The 23,734-nt window shown below is 43.3% G+C and overlaps 1 protein-coding gene across 1 annotated transcript in view; it reads right to left on the bottom strand.

Annotated features, from left to right (window-relative positions):
• The window catches only part of Ust (uronyl 2-sulfotransferase), a 264,792-nt gene that overhangs the window by 45,371 nt on the left and 195,687 nt on the right, over positions 1 to 23,734 (bottom strand). The window contains exons 6-7 of the mRNA XM_070010871.1: positions 5,725 to 5,822; positions 3,488 to 3,645 (exon numbers count right to left, since the gene is read on the bottom strand). Of these exons, the coding sequence (XP_069866972.1) occupies positions 3,488 to 3,645; positions 5,725 to 5,822 (256 nt within the window). The remainder of the gene's footprint in view (positions 1 to 3,487; positions 3,646 to 5,724; positions 5,823 to 23,734) is intronic.

Consider the following 23,734-nt stretch of genomic DNA (forward strand, 5'->3'; position numbering starts at 1 on the left):
AATCAACTGAACTTGAGCTCCTCTTGAAACTCAAATTATCAGTTTTTTAGCCTCTTAATTGAGTACATCTGTGTTCAAATGTTAATTTCTGTTTGCCTCTGCTGAGTTTGTATTAGGAAAACACAGGTATTTCCTTGGGAAAATGGAGAGCTGCTGCCACCTACTGGACAAAGAGTAATACTTCATTGGCTTAATATTCTGACATGTAATGGAAAGCAAACTTTTTCAAAAATGGAACCTTAGCCAGGTGCTGGTAGTTCACTCATGTAATCCTAGCTACTCAGGAGGCTGAGAGATGAGGATCACAATTCAAAGCCAGCCTGGGCAGGAAAGTCCATGAGTCTTTGATCTTCATTTAACCACCAGAAAATGGAAGTGGAGCTGTGGCTCAAGTGGTAGAGTATCTGCCTTGAGCTGAAGAGCTCAGGGACAGCGCCTAGGCCCAGAGTTCAAGTCCCATGACCGACAAAAAAAAAAAAAAGGAGCCTTATACGTCTCACTTGAGATTAAATCTTAATTCTGCCTGTCCTCTAGAGAGCGATACTCTCCATCACTAAACTTGGGCAAGGGTGAGTGTCCAGGTTTATTTTGGGGGGAGGAAGGCAAATGTGCCACAATTGCGCTCATTAATAAAAGGCAGAACAGGTGAGATTTTAACAAAACATTAATATCATAATAACCCAGACCCTGAAGATAATCTGCTGGAAACTACATTTGCTTCAACCACATGGGCAGAGCTATGGAAAAAGCAAACTAGAAGGTTCTCCTGACTCATCTTATTGGACTTGTAAAGAATGTCTATCTTTAGTATAAAGAAGGCCAAGTGTCCACTGCTGAGCGCTTGTTCTACCTCAGTCTGATATTTTTATTGAAATACTGATGAAAACTTGAATTCTTTTCCCCGTAGCACCAGTTTAAACTTTTCTTCTCCCTATTTGCTATTATTTCTTAGCAAATGTCCTCAGATTTGAATGTTGCAAAGCAAATGAACTCATAGTATAATGTCATGATAGTAAATAAATTAGCTGACAACAACCTCCCCAATATTTGGTTGGTACTCTAACATCATGGCCTATAAAATATTTAAGTAAAAACAAATTTTAAAAAGGCATTCACTTAATATATGATTCTTAAGTATGTGAAGTGAGAAAGTCCCTTACTTGGAATTTGTTATACATTTTTCCTTTGTCATAGTTGGCAATAATGTTCTCAAGGTAGAACATAAGGTAGTGAACTCCCTTCTATAGTGCCAGAGTTCAAATTGGAATAGAAACACTGATAGTGAACACTAATGCAATGCTAATAACTGCAGATAATTCAAAATACAAGGTGAAAAGATTGGACACAGGGAAGAAAGGCCTTTCACAGGTTAATATTAGATTATGTAATTCTGTTTCTGTGTGCTAGGTGGCACTATTGAACAATAGCAGCTTGGTTATTGGCCAGGTCTCAAGAGGGCTGTTTATAAGAGGGCTGTTCATATGTCTGCTCCAATCACAAATACTTACATACTCCTGCCCTGAATTTGCTTGCTTATTCTGGCATTTACCACCACTGAAATTTTATCTTCTAATGACTATGATTTAGAAAAATTGTAACAGGGGCTGGGAAGGTGGCTCAGTGGTAGAGCGCTTGCCTTGCATGCCTGAGGCCCTGGGTTCGATTCCTCAGCACCACATAAGCAAAAAGAAAAAAGCCGGAAGAGGTGCTGTGGCTCAAGTGGTAGAGCGCTAGCCTTGAGCTGAAGAGCTGAGGGACAGCGCCCAGGCCCAGAGTTCAGGCCCCACAACCGGACCCCCCCCCAAAAAAAAAAAATTCTAACAGCTTGCTTTATTTTGCATTAAGTACCAGAGATCAAACTCTGGGCCTTGTGTATGCTTAAGCATTTCTATGACTGAATTACATCCCTAGCCCAACATGTCAGCTTTTAAGAGTGAAGAAGAACTTGGCTACCTCACTGTTGGGAAGGGGGTGGGGTAGCCGTGTGTGCCTTAGGCTAGAATGGGAGCTTCGCATTCTAAGCACTGGGAGAGCTGCACTGCGCGGTGTGCGCCCTGGGCTTCCTCTAGAAGCCGCTTCTCTCACCACCCAAAAACACTGGACATCCCTGATTCCCTCAGAGGTGTTTAGTATACCGCCACGCAAACTCAGAGGGAAAACAAGCTTAAATCTACAAGCAGAAAGATTGTGGCTAAATGTCAAAGAGCTAATTAACAGTAATCCAATTTTCAGGTATTCCTTCTACTTTTATTCATGTGCTTGCAGATCACAGAAGGAAGACCCACAATTTTGTTGTTGTTGTTGTTTTGTTTGTTGGTGCCAGTACTAGGGCTTGAACTCAGGGCCTTGAGTCCTCATTTTGCTTTTCTGCTCAAGTCTGCTGTTCTACTGGTTGAGCCGTAGCTCTACTTCCAACTGGTTAGTTGGAGGGAAGAGTCTCATGGACTTTTCTGCCCTGGCTAGTTTTGAACCTCGGTCCTCAGATCTCAGCCTCCTGGGTAGCTAGGGTTATAGGTGTGAGCCACCTGTGCTTGGCTTGAGTCATCACATATTTAAATGGAGAAAACAGAGTCTCTAGGAAATACGCTGGAGAACAGCTTGCTTGGGCCTTGGCACCTGCCCACGAAGCAGGTGTGGTTCAAGGTCCCTGTCTGACTGCTACATGTGGGGCCCTTTCCTCTGCTCCCTTTCCCCAAGGCAGAAGGCCAGCTCTCACCTCTGCTCAACAGAACAAAAGCACAAACCAGTCAACGCCTTACATGGAGGCTGCGGAAGATCAAAGAGAACAGGAAAGGTAACAGCAAGTCAGGCCGTGCAAACCTCTTTCAAGCTAAGATAATAATGAGAACAAAAAGAAATGATCGATTTCTGAAGGTAGCTACATTGATGACAACACCGTGGGCTGCCCTTGTCATTGCTTTGCCATTATCCGTTTCTTGCTTCTGTGTGGAGAGCACGTAGAAGAAAACCTTAGGTGTATTTTCAGTCTGTGACTCTTATCAGATTTTATAGGCCAGAGTGCTTTAGTCCAATGACAGAGGAGAGGGGCCAGAGTGATTTTCTCTCTCTCTCTCTCTCTCTCTCTCACACACACACACACACACACACACACACACACACACACACACACACACACACACACACACACACACACACACACACACACACACACACACACACACACCAGAATGGACTCCATGCAGGTGTGCACCTGCTCAAGATGCAATAACGGAGAATGTGGCAGATCTGTTTCCATGGATGGGGACGGTTCCAGAACAAATGGAACAATCAAGACTGCACATGTGGCAAGCTCAAGGTTTTGAAATCCACAGCTCATGGCCCTAGTCTTCCTTTGCAAAGCAGGAAAATGGCATTTCATGAGCACAAGGGGTCATGTCCCCCTTTGTAAAGGTGACTAAGCCTGGACGCAGCCTCTGTGGGGTGGGGTCGGGGGGGGGGGCGAGGAGGGCCGCCGGGGGAGGGTTACCTGGATCCTTGTAGATGCCGAGCACGCCCTTGAAGTAATGAGGTAAAAATCTTTCCAGTAAAAGCAGCACATCTTCCAACTCCTCCAGAATCCCCACGAGCAGGAAGTTTTCATTCACGTTCAGCTTGGCGCGTTCAAGGGCCCACTCCCCAGGCTCCCTATGTGGGTGGAAAACTCATTTCAAACCATTGCAAACGCAGCAACTGTGCAGAGCCCCCCACCCCACCCACAGAAGCCCCAACCCCACTGCCCTGTAGGATCAGCCAGCATGCAGCCCGCCAGACCTTGCTAGCTGGGTTACTGTCAGCTATGCAGAAGGTCTGGGGTCTTGAAAACAGAGTAACTCATACCTAAATATTTGTTGAAATGCAAACACAGGCACAGGTCCTACACACGCCAAAGAGGGTGATCAGAATGGCTTAGAAATAGGGGAACCAAAGTGAATCTATTCAACGAAATTATAAGGGTTTTTCTCCTTCCTTTCTCCCTCCCTCTCTCACTCCCTCCCTTCTTCTTTCTCCCTCTCCTTCACCCCCTCTCTCATGTGCCAGAACTGGGGCTTGAACTCAGGGACTGGCACTCTCATTCAGCACTCTATCACTTGAGCCAGGCCTCTCCATCTGTCTTTTTGCTGGTAAACAGAAATAAGAATCTGTGATTCTAAATCTCAGTCTCCTGGGTAGGTAGCATTATAGGTGTGCGCCACTGATACTTGTCTGAAATGAGAGGTTTTGAAATGTGAGACTCACTGACATGGTGGTTTGATGGAAATCACAACCATGTCCAGTCGTGTCTGCTGGGCATCAGATTCTTTCTAGAGAGTTGCCATGAATTGACACAGGGAGGCAGCAGCATCTCATCTTTTTGGAGCCAGCTTTATGTAAAGAAGAAAAGCACAGGAGCGGGGCTCTGGGTCTGGGCTGCCAGTTACCATTGAGGGAATGTAGACAAACTAGGGTCCCCCATGAAAAATGTGACCTTTGCCTACCCCAAAGCATCATTGTAAAGGTTGAACCAGGGATACTTCAAAGTGTGGTGCGGATTGTCACGTTGGACCACGTGTCGGGACTGTGAGTAGAATGGGAATTTGGGAGACAGATTCGTGCTTTGTGGAGGACATGGCTGCCGTGAGCGGTGGCGCTGGAGGTGACCATGATCGGGGCAGGCTCTGGGGAAGGACCCTTCAAACTCTGGGTGTTTCTGATGCACAGAGCTTGGAACCATAAGCAAACTCTTGTGTCACAGGAAAGCTAAGGAAGACTGCACCCACAGCAACCTAATATTGATTTATTGATTTGTTGTCGGTCATGGGACTTGAACTCTGGGCCTGGGCACTGTCCCTCAGCTCTTCAGCTCAAGGCCAGTGCTCTACCACTTGAGATACAGCGCCACTTCCAGTTTTTTGGTGGTTTATTGGAGATAAGAGTCTCACGGACTTTGCTGCTTGGGCAGGCTTGGAACCACGATCCTCAGATCTCAGCCTCCTGAGTAGCTAGGATGACAGGTGTGAGCTACCCCTGTCGACTAACGACTTAATATTTAAATAGAAATGACAGCATAGCAAAAAAGTGCCACCAATTCAGTTTAGAGCCGGCCCTTCCCCTCAGCCTCCTCAGGAGCACACAGCCCTCTCTCTTCTCCATGTTTCCTGTGTATGTGTGTGTGTGTGTGTTGGTTGGAATGTCACTTCTGATTATTCACCTTTGTGTTCTACCAAGCCAAGATGGCTATTTATCGTCACTCTCATTTCTTCCCTAAGCTACAGAGTCGTGTCTAGGACAGGATTTTAAATGTAGCTACACCAACACTGGTCATGTCCAGCATGATGGGCTGTGCTTAGCATCAGAGCCACTAAGGCATCTGGGCGTGGCCTTCCAGCCTTTCAGGCCCAATCAGGTGTGCAGGGCAGGGATGGCTGCATGGTGGGTGCAGGCTGCCGGCTGCCAGCTGCTCTGGCTCCACTGTCTCCACGATCTCCAGTGGGAAGGCCAGAAGCTGAGTGGTGAATGGGAAAGAGTCCAGTGAGCATGCCACTTCTATGGCCCTGCGTAGAGGTCCCCAGAGGGCGCTGTCAGATGCTGGCTTCTTAACTGCATTCCTTACAGCACCCCTGAGCAGGAAGTGGTCTCTTGAAATAGGGAAATATAAGTTGAATTCTACAAGGTCAGGAGACCGCTTTCAGAAGACTGCCACGAGGCGGGTTCACTGGCATGCCAGGAGGCCGGGAAAGGCTTTACCTGCATCGGGGATGCTGTCCGCAGAAGTAGGGAATGATGTAGAACAACCTGGGGTTGGAGCACTCGGGGTAGTTCTCGAGAATGCACTCGTTGATATCCTAGAAGAGATAACACGGCAGTGAGGCCACTCCTGGTCTCTGCAGGCCACAGTCGAGGCAAATGCACACTTAAACGGATGTGTTCTGTCCATACACCTCCTGGCAGAACCTTCTTTCTGCCTCCCGCTACCCAGCTTCACTGGCCAGGTCCACGGATGGCCACATCAGTTCTGACGGGGCCTGCCTGCCGCACCCCTCATCTCTCTCTGACTTGAAGATTTTCACTAGCTCACAGGTATCGCGAGAACGGCCCTACCCCAGCAGTTACCAGTCAGCCTATAGGAAGAGAGTGGGGCATCTCATAAATGTGGAATGAATTCCGCCCGACTTTACTCTTCATCAATTGTGACTGCCAATCCTGTAGAAGTGAATTTCCCTATGAATCTGGACATCCAATGATGTTTTCAGTAAGGACAGTCGTGTTGTAATAGGTTTGCACAGTCTGGAGGGGCTGGACAGTGACTTCTAGTGACAGGATGTGGGCTACTTCTCATTTATGAAGGCAAGGTGTGCTCCTTGGAGAGCACCATGTTAGAGCTGGTGAGCTACTGAAACTTTTTCCCTTCACGGTGGAAATCAGAAGATATTATGTTTAAGTGGTACTAGGATTTGAATTCAGGGTCTTAGGCTTGCTAGACAGGCACTCCATTGTTTGAGCCATGCCTCTAGCTCTTGTGTGTGTGTGTGTGTGTGTGTGTGTGTGTGTGTGTGTGTGTGTGTTAGAGAGAGAGAGAGAGAGAGAGAGAGAGAGAGAGAGAGAGAGAGAGAGAGAGAGAGAGAGAGAGCATGCTTGGGCTTGAACTCAGGGTCTAGGCATTGTCCCTGAGCTTCTTTGGGTCAAGGCTAGTGTTCTATCTCTTTTTGCTCAAATTATTTTGAGATAGAGTCTTGCTGTTTTCCCTCGCTGTCCTGAATCAGATTCTCCTAATATTTACCCTTCCTTTGATAACAGGGACGACGTGTGTACCACCACACCCAGCTTTTTCTGTGAGATGGTAGAGTCTCAGGAACTTTATTGCTTGGGCTGGCCTAGAACACAGATCCTTCTGATTTTAGCCTCTAGGCTGACTGGAGTGGGCCACCGTGCCTGGTTCAACTTTTATTATCATTATTACATTAGAAAAAACGTTTTTCTATTCCTCTCATTCCTCTTCCATTTATAAACCAGTTAACTGATACAACTGTCATAATGCAATCAGTGGGAATAGCAACACACACTCCGGAGTACAAACATTTGAGTTCACCACAGGAAGCAGGGACACGAAAGAAAGAAAGAAAAGAAAGAAAGAAAGAAAGAAAGAAAGAAAGAAAGAAAGAAAGAAAGAAAGAAAGAAAGAAAGAAAGAAAGAAAGAAAGGAAGGAAGGAAGGAAGGAAGGAAGGAAGGAAGGAAGGGAAAGAAAGAAAGAAAGGAAAGAAAGAGAGAGAGAGAATGTGCAAGTGGAAGGCAGAAGGAAAGAGTCAGGAACGCCAAGAAGGGAAGCGGCCACACTGGCGCATGCTGAGTCTGCCTTCCCTGCAGACGCTGGTCGGGAATCTTGCAGATGGCGGGCCGAGGACCCCAGTGGTGGCGAGGGAGGAGAGCTAGGAGGCTCAGAAGCCATTTCCTTATAGGAATCCATAAATATCCCCACAAGTTGATTTATGGGAAGACACACAGTCTTCATTTTTAAGAAGTACACTTAACCAAGTCCTCTTTAGACTGGGGCCACCCCAAGGGATTGCCGCGTTTTGCTTCAGGTCATTAGGCAGATGAATGGGGATCATCATGACCGTGCTGTGGGAACACTACAGGAAGACGGATGCAGTGATTCCTTGGGTGGAGGGGCAGGTGGAGGCACACGTGAGCCCCTGCCCACTACATAGCCATCGACCCAGGCAACTGGAGGACCCGAGCTGTCAGGACAGACCACAGGATGGACCCATAGGGTCATCTCCTTTTCCTAATGAGCCTCCATGCGGCTGTCTTTACAGTGCCTTGTTCTTTCTGCAGGTGGCCCTCAGAATCTGGGGACCTCTCAGGACCATAAGGTTCCCTAGTGCTAAGGACTTCTGTGTTTGGGGGAAGCTTTATTACAATCAGCCTTTTTGACTTTCAGTACTGGGAGTTGAAGCCAGAGCTTTGTGATTGCCAGGCAAGCACTGTACCACATGCGCCACGCCCCACTCAGGCCCCAGCCCTCTCCCTCCACCTCCACAACCAGCTTACAGTCACCCTTTTACAGCATACTTCGTAGATATTGTGAAATGATTATGTGATTTTTTTTCTTTAAGCTTCTAGGGTTTAATACTTACCTTAAAACTTTCTCAAGCATTGTTGTTATTATGGTGGTAACTTAAATGAGCCGATCTGATTTGCTCCTTTGGTCCCTGGATCTTGCCGTATACTACGTGTACCCCTATTATGGCCTCTTCCACCCCTACTCTGCTCACAGCCCCACATCACTAGGAAAAGGACAAGCTAGTCCTTCTAAGGGAAACATTGCTGGCAACTATGACAATCCTTTTAGTTGCCCAAAGCTATTAAAAAATTACATTACCATTGTTGGAATTTGTTGTTAAATTTTACAAGCTTAAAAAACATATGGTCTAGAATAAATTCCAATAAAAATAGTCCTTTTAAAGCTGGGTACTGGTGGCTCACGCCTATAATCCTAGCTACTCAAGATGCTGGGATCTCAGGATCATGGTTCAAAGCCAGCCCAGGCAGAAAAGTCCATGAGATTCTTATTTTCAATTAACCACCTAAAAGCTGGGAAGTGGAACTATGGCTCAAGCAGATAGAGTGCCAGTCTTGAGTATAAAAGCTCAGGGATAGTGCTCGGGCCCTGAGTTCAAGTCTCAAAATTGGCATGCGTGCGCGCGCGAGTGCGCGCGCACGCGCGCGCACACACACACACACACACACACACACACAGAGTTTTGGCAAGTAAAAGGAAATTTGGATTCTGGCCTCAAGTCTACAACTTATTAGTTGAGTTCCCTTACTTAAGCCATGCCAAGTACAAGCCTCAGTTTCGGCGTCTATACGAATAGGTCTGAACCATACAACTTTAGTCTATAAGCCTGTGGATACAAGGGGCCCATTCTCTGACACAATTAACTTGTAAGACTAGTTTTGTGTATTGAAGATCTAGAAGGGGTGGTAATTTCTTTGGCTCCCTAAGTTACAAATTAATAAAGGTTTTTACTCAGCATTTACCATGCAAACCTTTTCACTTTTCAAGAAAGAAACATTGAGAAAAGCACCATGATTATTATCAGACATCTCATTTCCAGTGTTGGCTGTACCATCTGTTACATTTTAGGCAAATATCTACTTGCCACAGGCTCCATTTCCTCCTCTATAAAGTGGAGATGATAGTAATTGTCAAGTTGATCCCTCACTAAGATTAAAAGTCACCAGGTATTGGTAGATTGAGCCTGTAATCCTAGCTACTCAGGAGGCTTAAATCTGAGGATCCTGGTTCAAAGCCAGCCTGGGAAGAAAAGTAGTTAGACTCTTATCTTCCATTAACAGGTAAAAACTGTAAGTGGAGATGTGGCTCAAGTGATAGAGTGCCAATCAGCCTTGAGGGAGAAATCCAAGCAAGAGTATGAAGCCCTGAGTTCAAGCTCCATTGGCATACATACACAGAAAAGATTACAAGTCAAATATGCTAATTATCTTACCTGTTACTCAACTCTTAAGATTATATTCTCTCTATTATACTACTGACATTTTAACCCTTTTTTCCTTTAGCTTGTATTTAAAAGGACCATTCCTGGAGACCATTCCAGTAGTTTTTTAGACAATAATTTTTGTTACTGCACCGAGAAAACAGAGAGGAAGAAAAATATGAGATGAAATATGTTCTTTGTTATTAAAAAAATCAAATCAATTTGTTGGCAAAAATAACTCCTGATGTTTTAAAGCAACATTCCCTCTAGTGGAACTTGTCACTTCAAACCAGAAAGCAATATGATGTATAAAAAGCTCTTTTCCAGCGTGGATTGAACATGAACGCAGGAGCTGATCTTCACACTAGGAAGGGCACAAGTGTTTGAGAAAAGCTCAACAGTCAAAGGACACAATGAAGGACAATTTCCTGTGCTGGCCGACAGCTATATTAGCAATAAAAGAGCACAACATTACGGAGTGTCACTTCCCACTGGGCAACATGGAACTTTTGACCCGTAGGTGGGCCACGAGAAGCAGACTATTAAATTTGATGGGTTAGTCAATTTAGATAAAAGGAATGAATGTGGTCTAAGCTAACTTGTACTGTATCTCACTCTGCCTTGTAAGCCTTTTCCAAGCCTTGTTAAAAAACAAAATCAGAGCCAGAACCGGAAGAGTCAGGCGAGACTTTTCATGAGGCTTAATGGACGTAAAGTGGCAGGTGGTCAGACAGCCCCATCTCTCCCATTCCATCCCTGTCAGTCCATATCTTTCTGGGAGCCGTGGGAAGCGCCCTTCAGAATCCTCAATATAGCATCTGGGACGGGATGCTGGCTGGCAGACACCTGTGACATCTATTTTGGTGGCTGTGGGGTCCTTTACTCTATTTCTAAGTTTCTGGCTGGGTGTCTGACTGTAGGAACACATGAAAGGGACGATTCTATATTTACTGTATCAAACAGCCTTTATGCACCAGGGGCCCAAATCGAGGGAAGTTCCTAAACTCTGACATGGAAACACAAACTCAAGAGGCCAAATATTTTCGGAAGTCCTCCATTCATGCTCCAAGATTTGGAATTTAAAGTTTCCAGTGCATTACACTGAAGAAAAAGAAGTAGCTACAGTTCTGTCCTGAAATGTGAACATGAGAAAGTTCAATCTGATGTTCAGCTATAGTCACTGGAATGCAGTAGGTCCTCTTCAATGAATGCAGTCAACTTTATTGAGCGTTTAATACGATAAAGGGCAGGATCCTGGGTGAGATGTAAATGTACTTGTCTAGAAATCCTCCTCGTCTTTGTCCTCCTCCGTTTTCTTCTTCTGTTTTCTCCTCCTCCTTCTTCTGTTGGTCATAGGGCTGGAACTCAGGGCCTGGGAGCTGTCCTGAGTAATTTTGCTCAAGGCTTCTGCTCTACCACTTTGAGCCACAGCTCGACTTCTGGTTTTTGAGTGGTTAATTGGAGGTAAGAGTCTCACTGGACTTTTCTGCCCAGGGTTGGCTTTGAATTGCAATCCTCAGATCTCAGCTTCCTAAGTAGCTAAGATTACAGGTGTGAGACACCAGCAGGCAGCACTTCTTAAATAACATTTAAACAAGGTCTTTGTGTGAAGGGGTTGATGCTTTTCAAAGATTGTGGTGATCTCAGTCACAATGATTTCATAGAAAGCAAAATTAGCATAACAGCATGCAGACTGAGTCAGGTTAATTTAACAGACAAGGACAACTTCTATTCTGTTAGGAAAATAGTTATTATAATATTCTTTAAAATATCAAAAAATTGTAAGTGATTTAATTATAGGAATTAGGTATGCTTAGGTATGCTGTTATGTATCTGAGTTAAATAACTCAGATAACTCCTGCAAACTATAGCTTACATAAAATATAAAGAATAAGTAACCATAAGCAAAAGGCTAACATGAGAAATTAAGACTACATATATACAACACAACCATTTTTTAAAAAATAGCTTTACTTGAAACATTTAAGCCTTTTAAATCTGGAGCCTTAAGTCTTTCAGGCTTGAAATACTATTATTTAATTATTTATTTATATTTATTTATTTATTTATTTATTTATGCCAGTCCTGGGGCTTGAATTCAGGGCCTGGGCACTGTCCCTAAGCTGCTTTTGCTGAAGGCTGGCACACTACCACTAGAGCCACAGTGCCACTTCTGGCTTTTCCTGTTCATAAGGTACTGAAGAATCAAACCCAGGGCTTCATGCATGCTAGGCAAGCACTCTACTACTAAGCCACATTCCCAGCCCAAAATACTATTTTATAGTTGTGTGTTTACCTTTTTTTTTGGTTATTTCTATTTTTAATTGTAATTTTCCTCATAGTTAAGATTTTAGAGCTTGGTCTTTTATAACATTTTCTGTCTCTTGAGATTTCACTAAGTTGATTTTCCATGTTGATTTGAATTTTTTTCTCATGACAATTACATTTCAATGTCTAAGAATTTCTTTCTTTCTTTTCTTTCTTTCTTTCTTTGCTTCTTTTCTTTCTTTCTCTGTCTGTTTCTGTTTCTGTCTCTCTCTGTCTCTCTGTCTCTCTCTCTATTCCTGAGAACATTCAGGTTCTTTGGGAAAGAACCAATTTATCACCAGAAACAACTACTAATGACTGATGGTTGGAATTTCCCAGAGGGGACTGGGTTAATTACTTTAGTCCATGATAGTAACCCTAGTATAGGAAACATAGTATGGTCTTGCTTCACACAGGGGAGAGAGGAAAGAAGAGAGGAAGGGAGAAAGGGAGGGAGAGAGGGAGGGAGGGAGGGAGGGGAAGGAAGAATAAGAGAGAAAAACAGAACTCAATAGGAAATACCAAAGACCTCAGAAATACTGGTTTAAAATTCCTGTTACTTTAAGATAGCATCTTAGGTTTTGAGTCAAATATGAATGCAACTGTTTTGAATGTTAAAATGTCTATAAATATTAAACATGCTTTTTTCCCCCCAAAACATAAATCTTTGCCTTTGACTAAATGTCAGCTCATGGAGCAGAGCAGACCGTACAGCAAGGATCTCACCAGCAGGAACCTGGCTACATCCACAGCCCATCTCTGGGCAAATTTAAACAGAAGTTCAGAGTGACAGCATACACAATGCACAAAGAGATGGTCTGGACTCCAATGGCACCTTACAAAAGGCAACACCATTCAACAATGCAGGGGAAAAGAGAGGGAGGGCCGGGCCCTTGGGACTGTCCTCTGTCCTCTTGAGGGCTGGGGGACAGAGTGACAGCTCTCTCTGACAGGCAAGATAAACCTTCTTCCTTCAAATGTAAACAAAACCTAGAACACCGTGTGGATCACTTTTTGAAACGTTTAAAATAGTCATGCCAAACGTGAAGAGAGGCATCATCTGGGGATAGGCATCCAAGGTGGAAAAATCCCCTCCACTGAGTTCAGAGTTCTTCAGGATTACTCAAAAAATGCTGCAGGTTCATCATCAAAAGGACCACACAGACAGAAGACAAAAAGGGAGCATGCCTTATTCAAGACAGAGATTTAGATCTGAAGACGATGATGAGCAGGAGGGTGGGGCAGGGGGAGACTAGAGACAGGATGCCTATTCCATATTTACGACAGGGAGCAAGGTGCACGTGCTGTGACTGAACTCCAGGAGGTTAATGGAGCCAGGCACAGGGTCACACATGTCATGGAGATGAATCCCTCTTCTTACATGCCATCTTACTGGGTTAGGGTGAGACTTGTCCTTACACCTCCCCCTTCCCGCTGAATGTCTTTTACTTGCCCAGTGGCATTCAAAGCCCTCCAGCTCTGGCTGGCATCCTTCCCGAGTTCTACCAAGCCAGAGCCACATCTTGGCTGAGTGTCAGGTAGAAATGTCTCCTAAATTAATGCACACAGAGGGATAGATAAGGCTCTCCAAAGCAACAGCTAATCTTGGGCCTAGAAAGCAAGGGCTCTAAGGAATCCTGGTACAAAGGAAGTGGAAGTGCACATGGGGCCCTTGGTGGCATAGGGCATGCCATCTGGGCAGAGCGCCAGCTTCCCTGCCTTCACAAAGCAAAAGAGCCGTATCTGGACTAATGAGTGGCTTGATGGAAAGGTTCTAAACCTGAAAATCCTGGCTCTTGGCCAACGAGTTGTGTTCAAGACCATCTGACCATCTGGGAGCTCAGGACGACCAATTCCTGGTCCCGCATTTGCCCTGTCTCTGAGGTGCAGGGCCACTCGGCTCCCTTCTTGCAACTGAGATCACATCTTATTCCCTGTGTCTAAGCCTCTAAGAAGCGCTCTTAGCTCCTCCAGTTCTTCTAGATTCTAGAAGAAGGTCCTTTGATGTGCCTGTTAGCTTCCCTCCACAGGAATAGAATCTGTTCCCTGAATAGGGCGTAAGTCATTGACAGCAGCATCACCAGGCTGGGCTGTGCGCATGGACATCACCGCTGCCACCTCCAGGCCCTGGGCCAGCTACTGCAGTGCCACTGGCTCTTCATCCTGTGTGCTTCAATCTGCCCTGTGACATGTGTCTGCCCGCTCCATCAGACTCTGGCGCTGAACCCTACTGCAGCCTCCTCCCCTCCCCCATAGCAGCAGGTGCTTTGGTGGTAGGAGATCTGGGTAAAGATTGCTTGCTCCTGGGTGAAAAAGCACCTTTCATTGCATAGTCCACAAAATTAAGAAAAGTGAGGGAAGGGGTGGTTGGGAGGGATGGGTGAGAATGTGGAAAGGGGTGACAATGATGAAGATGCATTGTATTCATAAACTGCTTTGTTGAATGGCAACTCCTCTGTACAACTACTTAAAGGCAATAGTAATAATAACAATAATCTTTTGAGGAGACAGTGGTGGCTCACACCTATAATCTTAGCTACGCAGGAGGCTGAGGTCTGAGGATCACGATTAGAAGCCAGCCCAGGCAGAAAAATCCAAAAGACACATCTCCCATTCACCAGCAAAATGTCACAAGTGTGGTCAAGTAGTACAGCACCAACCTTGGGCAGGAATACAGCAGCATTAAACACTACATAGTATCTATATCCTTAGTGCCTTTTAAACACACGGCATTGTTTACTGAGAAGCTATTTGTTAACTTCAGTCTATAATGTCATTCATCATTGAGTATTCCCACTGAAACATCAATTCATGGGTAATTTCAGCAGTTATTATTTATTATGAACCAATAGAGGCTTGTTGATAGATGATAAAGATGGGGCCACCAGCCTGGCCTTTAGGAAGGCCCTGTACACAGGTAGAGTGCTAGGCTGGCTCTCTTTATTCAATACTCTGAACTTTCAGGAAGCCACACCTACTAGATGCAGTGCTCTTCCAGGCTCCATGGCAAAATAAGAAATGCTAGCTATGAAGAATCCTGCCAGACTCTGTGTGTGTGTGTGTGTGTGTGTGTGTGTGTGTGTGTGTGTGTGTGTGTGTGTGTGTGTGTGTGTGTGTGTGTGTGTGTACTCATTTTTAAATTAGGCAAATTCTCCAGATTCTAGTCTAAAACCACTGAGCCCAACCTACTTTTGGACAAACATTTTCAAAGGAAAAACATTATCCATCACTGGTTCTCATAATTACAGTGTTTTTGGCTAACTATCAGTTTCTGTCTGAACATAATACCTGGAACGTTCGTACCAAAGATTGCCTGTAAGCAGAGATCAGTACCAGCAGGAGTCCCTGATGGGCTATTTGTGAGTCTGTCAGAGGAAATCCTAGCTGAGCCCAGAACCATGCATGGCCCGACATCCAGTTAGAGGAAGAAAGCTTGGTCCAATGTGATCTACCTAGAAGAAGATGTTACTGCTTGGTGTCACAGAACCAAAGGAGATGTGCAGATTAGGCCTGCTATCAAGGGTGATCCTGGAGTTCTTTGGTGAGACCTTCTGAGATGCTGTCACATCATAACTATGCCTTTGACAAATGTCACAAGCCTACCAATGTCACAATTTCTGTTCTATCTAGCTCTTCTGGATAGTATGCCCTACATTTTTGGACGATTCCTCTCTGTCATATGGTACTTCACTCACCCAGTGCCAAACAGATGCCTTATAAAAGTAGCCTTCGAAGATGATGACATTTTTATTTGACTTGTGCTATGCTTAGCAAGTCACTATGGGAATCTCGGGCGTGTGATAAAAGCTTTCAGAGGATGATACTGATTTTCAGTAGACAGTATCATAAAAAATTCACCAGCAGAGGAAAGTCCAAGATACATTTTAAACAAAAAAGTGCTTAAATGACAGTGAAAGTCAAGAGGTAGCATTGTGGATGTGCATTTCAGGCATAGTTTTTTGAGCCATTGAAAAGCCATTAGCTGACCTATCACCCACCCATCACTGGAGAAGGCAAATTCCAGATGTGGAATTCCAGATGAAGGAATAATGACTGGGGTTTTGCATCCCGGTTGTCTGTGACCTCTGACCCCATCAGTCTGCTGTGATTTTCTCTATGTGTTACCTTGGTTACTAAGCTTGCACCGGGTCCCCAGGCTCCAGTGCTTTTGCAGCTCAAGGCATTCAGACCAGCATGTGCACAGCACTTTCATGACCTGCAGGGGGCAGCACTATTTACACTTGAGGGCATGGAGTCCTCAGGCCTTATTTGTCTTTTAACACTGATAAATATTAAGATGCTGGTGAAACTCTTAAAATAACCAGTGGAAGACAGAAAAAAAAAGAATAGATCCTGTAGAATCTACAATTTTACCATTCGCTCTCTTTTTATAACTATGGGAATATATTTGAACATTTTTGTGGGGGAGGTTGGTCATGGGGCTTGAATTCAAGGCCTGGGCATTGTCACTGAGCTTTTCTGTTCAAGGCTAGAGCTCTACTACTTTGAGTCACAGCTCTACTTCTGGTTTTTTTGAGGGTTGAGATAAGAGTCTCACAGCCTTTCCTGCCCAGATGGCTTTGGATCATGATCCTCAGATGTCAGCCTCTGAGTAGCTAGGATTATAGGCATGAACCCCCAGCACCCAGCCTATTTTAACTTTTGATTGCTCCTATTTTTTCCTTTCTTCCTTCCTTCACTTCTTTATTTTCTTTTTCTTTCTCTTTCCATCTCTCTCTTTCTCCCCTTCCTTCCCTTTTTTCCTTCCTTCCTTCCTTCCTTCCTTCCTTCCTTCCTTCCTTCCTTCCTTCCTTCCTTCTCTCTTTCTCTCTCTCTTTCTTTCTTATGCTAGTATTGAGGCTTGAACACAGAACCTCATACTTTTGTTAGCTTTTTCAGTCAAGGTTGGTACTACCACTTGAGCCATGCCTTCAAGTCTGGTTCTTTGCTGGTTAACTGAAGGTAAGAATCTCATGGATTTCCCTGTCTGGGCTAGCTTTGAGCTGGATTCTCAGATCTCAGCCTCCTAAATAGCTAGGATTACAGGGATGAGCCACTGGAGCCTGGCTTTAATTGTTCTCTGTGTAATTCCAGAAGGGAAAGGTATGTGGAAAATTTAGGTCAGAGACTGGAGAACCACTGCAGTCTTTATTAACAGCAAGAGAAACAACTCATCTACCTCAAATCTGTTCATTTCACCTGTTCAAAGCAGCACAGGCTGATCCTCAACAAGTTTCTAGGAAGCTGCACTGATAGGAAAACGAAGCTCACCCAGGGTTTCCAGCCCACAGGAAAGGAAGCAAGGTAGGAATTCTTGGGAAATCATATATGTTCTGTAAGCATTTCATACCATAAAAGTTATTTATGACTCCTTTGGGCCACACAAGTTTCTAAAAGCAACTATCTTAGCCTTGTAGAACTTTGATGATTTTTGCTTTCCCAGTGGAAGAGGTTCTGAATTACTTTTTCTTTCTTTCATATCCAATGGTCTGATAGTTTTGGCCTAAGAATTCAAAACAAACCACAAAAATCACACTTTCAACTTCTGGTTATCCAGGGTATGAACAACATGTTTGTGAATTGGTTTTCAGGCCATAGTGTCTCTCTCTCTCTCTCTCTCTCTCTCTCTCTCTCTCTCTCTCTCTCTCTCTCTCTCTCTCTCTCTCTCTCTCTCATAAGTCTGAACCCACAGTAAGGTGAATGAAAAGATGTTGAAAGGGAATAGAATCATTATTTAAAATTTATGGGACTAGGGCTTGAATTCAAGGCTTGCAGCTCTCACTTTGTATTTTTGCTCTACCGTTTGAGCCGTACCTGAAGTTTTGGCTCTTGGTTGGTTAATTAGAAATAAGAGTCTCTTGGAATTGTCCCAGGCTAGCTTCAAACTGGAATATTCATATTCATAGTTAGGATTATTAGGGTGAGCCACCAATGTTCAGTGAGAAATGTCCATTTTCAAGATCTTAGCATCATTGTCTGTGACTAAGAACTGTCTATGTGATAGGATGTCATCAAACTACTCTTTAATGATCATTTGAAAATTTCCAGAATGTTTAGTCAGAGGCAACAAAAAAAATCCCAGAAAAACTTCCTTTACCTTCTCTATTCTCTGTCTCTGTCTCTCTGTCCCCCCCTCTCTATTCTCTCTCTGTGAGAACACTTACTAGGACTATAAAGACCACAATGAGACTATTGACAAATGAAATAGTGAATATCCACTGATGGATTATTTGTGGCAAATTTAAAATCACAGGTTGACTTCCTGTTCTTGGAATACTTTCAAACCACTAACTTACTTCTCCACCCTAAGTCAAAGAATAAGAATTCATTTCAATATAGTCCAAGAAAAACACAGTCACAGATCATAATGCAAGAATAACTTTTGCTAATTCAAGACTCTAGGTGATTTTTTTCATTATTGGTCATGTTCCATGTTGGAAGCAACTTTGTGAAAGTGGACAAATGAGTTTACAAAAATTTCCGAATCTTTCACTGGGAGAGTAGAAAGGTTTAGGAGGGGGTCATTATTGGTTTCTCCCTTTAGGAAGCCATGCAACTCTATAAATTCTTTACTTCTTAGTTTAGCACTAAGAACTGGATCATTTTTCAATGTGTAGTAAGTGTAAGGATGCGGGTTTGATTTAAGAAACAGAAAAATAAAGGAGGTGTTGGTATAAAACTTTTTTCTTCTAAAGAGCAACCGGAGTTTTATAGCATTCCAATGGAGAATTCTCAGCAGTTGTAGACCACTAGGCAGAGGGCGTCCAAGATCTTTCTAACATTTGGTTCAGGGCCATTTCCTGTAGCAGGAGTCTATATTTGACAGTATACATAAGCCATTTGGTCTTATAGGAGACTGAAAAAAAAGGAGACTTGTTGGATCTAGAAATCTATATTATTAACATTCAGAATTTGGAGATTTAAGAAACTGATTGACCTGGAAGCAAATACATCAAGAAACAACCCTTCAACTCTCTCGGTGTTTCCCTGTGCCAGTGGGAAGCACACGGTTATTAGCCTTGAGTGCTGAGCCTCCCCAGACTTTCTGCAGCTAGAACTGTACTTCCATGTAATTTGGTTCCTTTGTAATTCTCAATATTTTAAGGTACATTTATAAGTATTCTGAAAAGAAGTTGGTAGGCAGTGCTAAATGTTGAGGTTGAGGTGTTCAAGACAAAAGAGATGAAAATCGAGGAGTTCCGGGAAGATGGCGGAGGAGAAGCTGGAATCTGAACAAGCTCTCGCATAGAAAGCAGTTTTAGAGTTCCAGTGAAGAGTCCTAAGCCAGAGAATCACACCAAGTGTGCCATCACAGGACAGAGAGTTAGACAAGAGAGGGGAAGCCAAGGCAAAAAGACACATCTGAGCGCCTGCCAGCAGCCGCCGCGGCGGCGGCAGGGTCGCGGCGGAGTCCGCAGCCCGGGCCATAACTGAGCGCTCACACAGTCTGGGACGAAGGAGCCAGATGCAGCGGGCGAGCGGATTCTACTCAACACCAGCAAGAACCGACTAGGAGCGGACATCTTCATCCTGCAGTTCGCAGACCAGAGACGACCCAGGATCCAAGACTCGACGTGAGTAGAAGCCCAATGTCCTCACTCCTTCTCAGGGAGCAGAGGAGGGAAGGCCACCCCTCCCCCCCCAGCACCGGTGATCTCCATCTTGGATACCGACAAAGCTCGGAGGAGCTGCTAGCTCCAACCCAGGCCTTGGAATAAAACGAGTCATTTAGCAGGTCACAAGAACTTAATGGCGAAGTGACCTGCCAGACTCAGCTCCATCCAGGGAAAAGTCACCCAGCTCAGGCACCAGCCATTGGAGTGGCTTTTCTCACTGGGTAACCAGAGCTAGAGGCTGCCCCTCCCTCTAGCAGCCTCCACAATCAATTGAAAAACAGAAACCCTGAGAACGGTTCCAGGCTGGGCTCTGTGTTAGCCCCAGGAAAAAGCTACTGATTGTTGAAAGGCCTCAACCCTGCCCAGAACCTAGCCTCACCACTGCATCTCCCTCTTTTGTGATTCTCAAAGCAGATCACCCTCCCAGTAAACTAATCTGGGAGGGGGATCTCAAAATCTTGGGTAAAGCAGAGCATTTTTCTGCCTGTTCGAACAAACTGACTTAAGAAACCAATCAAGCCACAGGACCTCAAGCTGACCAGAGACTCCAACAAGAGGCTGGTTACAGACAAAAGGGAGATACAGGATTCTTCCCACCCCTCCCAAAAAAAAATCAAAAAAAAAATCAAAGAACTTTTTTTTTTCTTCCTCTTCTTTTCTTTTTTTTTCTTTTTTTCTTTTTTTTTGGTACCTTTTATATATATAATTTTTTTTCCTTTTCTAAAAATTTTATTAATCTTTAATTTTTGCCTTTTTTGGAAAAATAATTGTTTTCCAGTAACTTTTTTTTCCTCTTATAATTTTTATTTTAGGAACACATGAATGTGCGTTTTCCTTTCTTTTCTTCTTTCTCTTTTTCTTTCTTTCTTAACTATCTTTTTGTTTTTTTGTCTAGCTCTACTGAACTTCTGATCTTTTTTCTCCCTTTCTAATCCTTTTCACCTTTTCTTCTCTTTTGATCTTCTGTATATGACTTAACTCTTGTCCTGCACATCCTCAGATAAACCCGTAGTTAACTAGTAGACCCTATCCCCCATTGTGTACACACTTAATCCACAAATTTATTACTCAATTCAAAACCTCTGAGACTTAAATTCCTTAACAGCAGTACTACCTCTTTATACCTATATAATATTTTAAGCATTTTTTTAAGTTTTTCACTTCTCCTCTATGTCCCTACCCTTCTATTAATATACTCACATTCCTCTCTAAATAGATGGTCTTTTAATCTCCATAATAATATTAATTTTTACGTTTCTATTTTTTTCTGGTCTCTTTTCATTTCCCTTTCCCATTCTTCTTTTTCTCTCTCTCTCTACATGCATCCTACCCAACCTATTTCCTGCATTGGGATTAGGACATAGTTAACTCTCCCTGTGCCTCCCCACACCAATCTATTCCTATTTTTTACCCACATCTCTCCCTAACCCTAATAATTTCTGGTTTTCCAAATTCTTCTCTGCGGTTTGAAGCCCATTAACATATAGTTGTTTGATGTTGAATAGATGTATCTGTTGAACTAGATTGTATCTGTAGACTATTGACTGTACAAATGCAAACTTTCATTGATGGTTGCCTTAAAATAGTGTTCTAGCACAAAACTGGTGCTATTTTCATCTCAAATGGGCAGAGTAAGCCGAAAAAACACTAGAAAAATGGCAAATCCGGATATCTCAAGTCCCAATCTTGATAATCAGGGGTCAGAACAGATAATGAGGAGAGTTCCCAAATAGCTCTACAAACACTGCTGGCAAACATGATAAATGAGAAGTTTGACAACTTACAAAGGACTCTGTATGAGCGTGAAAGGGAGAGAGAGGAGGCATCCCAAAAGCTTATACAGGAATATCATAAGCGTGAGGAAGCTACTCAAAAACTGATACAGGATTTGCGTGAACAACTTGAGAATACTCAAAGAGAAAGGGAGGAATGGCGTGAGCAGGCTGAGAACACTCAAAGAGAACTGCAGGAATCCCACGAACGAGAGGAAAGAGAACTACAGGAATCCCATGAACGGGAAGAAGCTAATCAAAGAGTAATACAGGAATTGAGAGACCAGGTAGAGAATACACAAAGATCACTAAAGGCATTCGTGGAATCCATTAACAAAGAGCTGAAGGAAGTTAGGGAGACCACAAAGGGAATGCTGAATGGAACCCAACAGAAGGAATGGGAGTCCAAAGAAACCATAACCAATCAACTAAGTGATTTGAGAACAAACACTGAACACCAAATTAAAGGAAGTAAAGAAATTCATACAAGACCTAAAACAGAGCTTCAACAAAGAACTTGAAGCCATCAAAGCTGATCAACTAGAAGGAAAAGAGATAAAAAACAAAGTAGAGTCTTGACAGCAGGTTAGACCATGCAGAAGATCGAATCTCAGGGATTGAAGACAGCCTAGATATTATAGAGAAAGAACATACAACCATCCAAGACAAGTCCAAGAAATATGATAGATCTATCCAACACCTGGAAGACAAAATCAGAAGGCCTAATCTAAGGATAATGGGTATAGAGGAGCACCTAGAAACAGAAGTTAATGGTCTAGGAAATTTGTTTAACAGGATCCTAGCAGAGAACTTCCCAAACATACAAAAAGATAGGCCTATTCAGATACAAGAAGCTTTTAGAACCCCAAATAGACCAGACCAGAATAGGACATCCCACCGTCACATTATAATCCACACAGGATCAACTCAGACCAAGGAAAACATCCTTAAAGCTGTCAAGGAGAAAAGGGTAATTACCTATAAAGGGAAACCAATTAGAATCACCTCAGATTTCTCAGCAGAGACAATCAAAGCAAGAAGAGCCTGGAATGACATATGCCATGCCCTAAAAACAAACAACTATCAACCAAGAATACTGTACCCAGCTAAACTCTCCTTCATAACTGAAGGCCAAATAAAAACCTTCCATAGCAAAGAAAAATTGAAACAATACATCTCCACCAAACCAGCCCTACAAAAGATTCTTAAAGATGTCCTACACATAGAAAACCAACAAGACCGCAACAAAGGCCAAGAAACTGCACCCAAACTGAGAATCCAAGAACCATAGGAAGAACCCAGTTTTTGCAGTCCCCAAGAAGGTAGATAACATGGCAGGAACTCCCAAATACCTCTCAGTCCTATCTCTTAACGTTAACGGACTGAACTCTCCAATTAAGCGACATAGACTGTCTAGTTGGATTAAAAAACAAGACCCTTCTATCTGCTGCCTGCAGGAGTCACATCTTGCCCGTAAAAACAAACACATTTTCAAAGTTAAAGGCTGGAATAAAATCTACCAAGCAAACGGCCCCCATAAACAGGCGGGAGTTGCAATCCTAATATCAGATAAAATAGACTTCAAATTAAAATTCGTGAGAAGAGATAAAGAAGGTCGCTACATACTAATTAAAGGATCTCTCCTTCAGGAGGATATTACAATTCTAAATATCTATTCGCCAAACAATGGAGCACCCAAATTTATCAAAGAAACACTACTTTCCCTCAAATCCCATATAGATCCAAAGACATTAATTGTTGGGGATTTTAACACACCACTCTCCCCACTAGATAGATCAACTCGGCAAAAACTCAACAGAGAAACCGCAGATCTAAACAACTGCATAGATCAACTAGACTTAACAGACATCTACCGAACATTTCACCCAGCAGCATCAGAATACACGTTTTTCTCAGCAGCACATGGAACGTTTTCTAAAATAGACCACATTTTAGGCCACAAAGCAAACTTGTCTAAACTCAGAAACATTGAAGTTATACCTTGCATTCTCTCTGACCACAAGGGAATAAAATTAGAACTCAACACCAAAAGCCACCAAAGAAAGTCCGGTATCACATGGAGGCTGAACAACACACTGCTGAACCAAGAGTGGGTCATGGAAGAGATTAGAAAGGAAATTCAAATGTTCATGCTATTCAACAAAAATGAACACACAAATTACCAGCTCCTCTGGGACACAGCAAAGGCAGTACTCAGAGGCAAGTTTATAGCTCTGAGCTCCTACATCAACAAATTGGAGAGATCTGAAACTAGCAATTTAATGACACATCTAAACCTCCTTGAAAAAGAGCAGCAAGATAAACCCCAATCCAGTAGACGGAAAGAAATAATCAAAATTAAATCAGAATTAAATGAATTAGAATCCAAAAAAACTATAGAAAGAATCAACAAAACAAAGAGTTGGTTCTTCGAAAAACTTAACAAAATTGACAGACCCTTAGCAAATCTTATCAGAAAAAGAAGAGAACACACCCAAATTAATAAACTCAGAGATGAGAATGGAAACATCACCACAGAAACAACCAAGATTCAGAACA

The sequence above is a fragment of the Dipodomys merriami genome, unplaced genomic scaffold (assembly GCF_024711535.1).
Source record: "Dipodomys merriami isolate MVZ:Mamm:240054 unplaced genomic scaffold, mDipMer1.0.p SCAF_8, whole genome shotgun sequence".
Lineage (NCBI taxonomy): Eukaryota > Metazoa > Chordata > Mammalia > Rodentia > Heteromyidae > Dipodomys > Dipodomys merriami.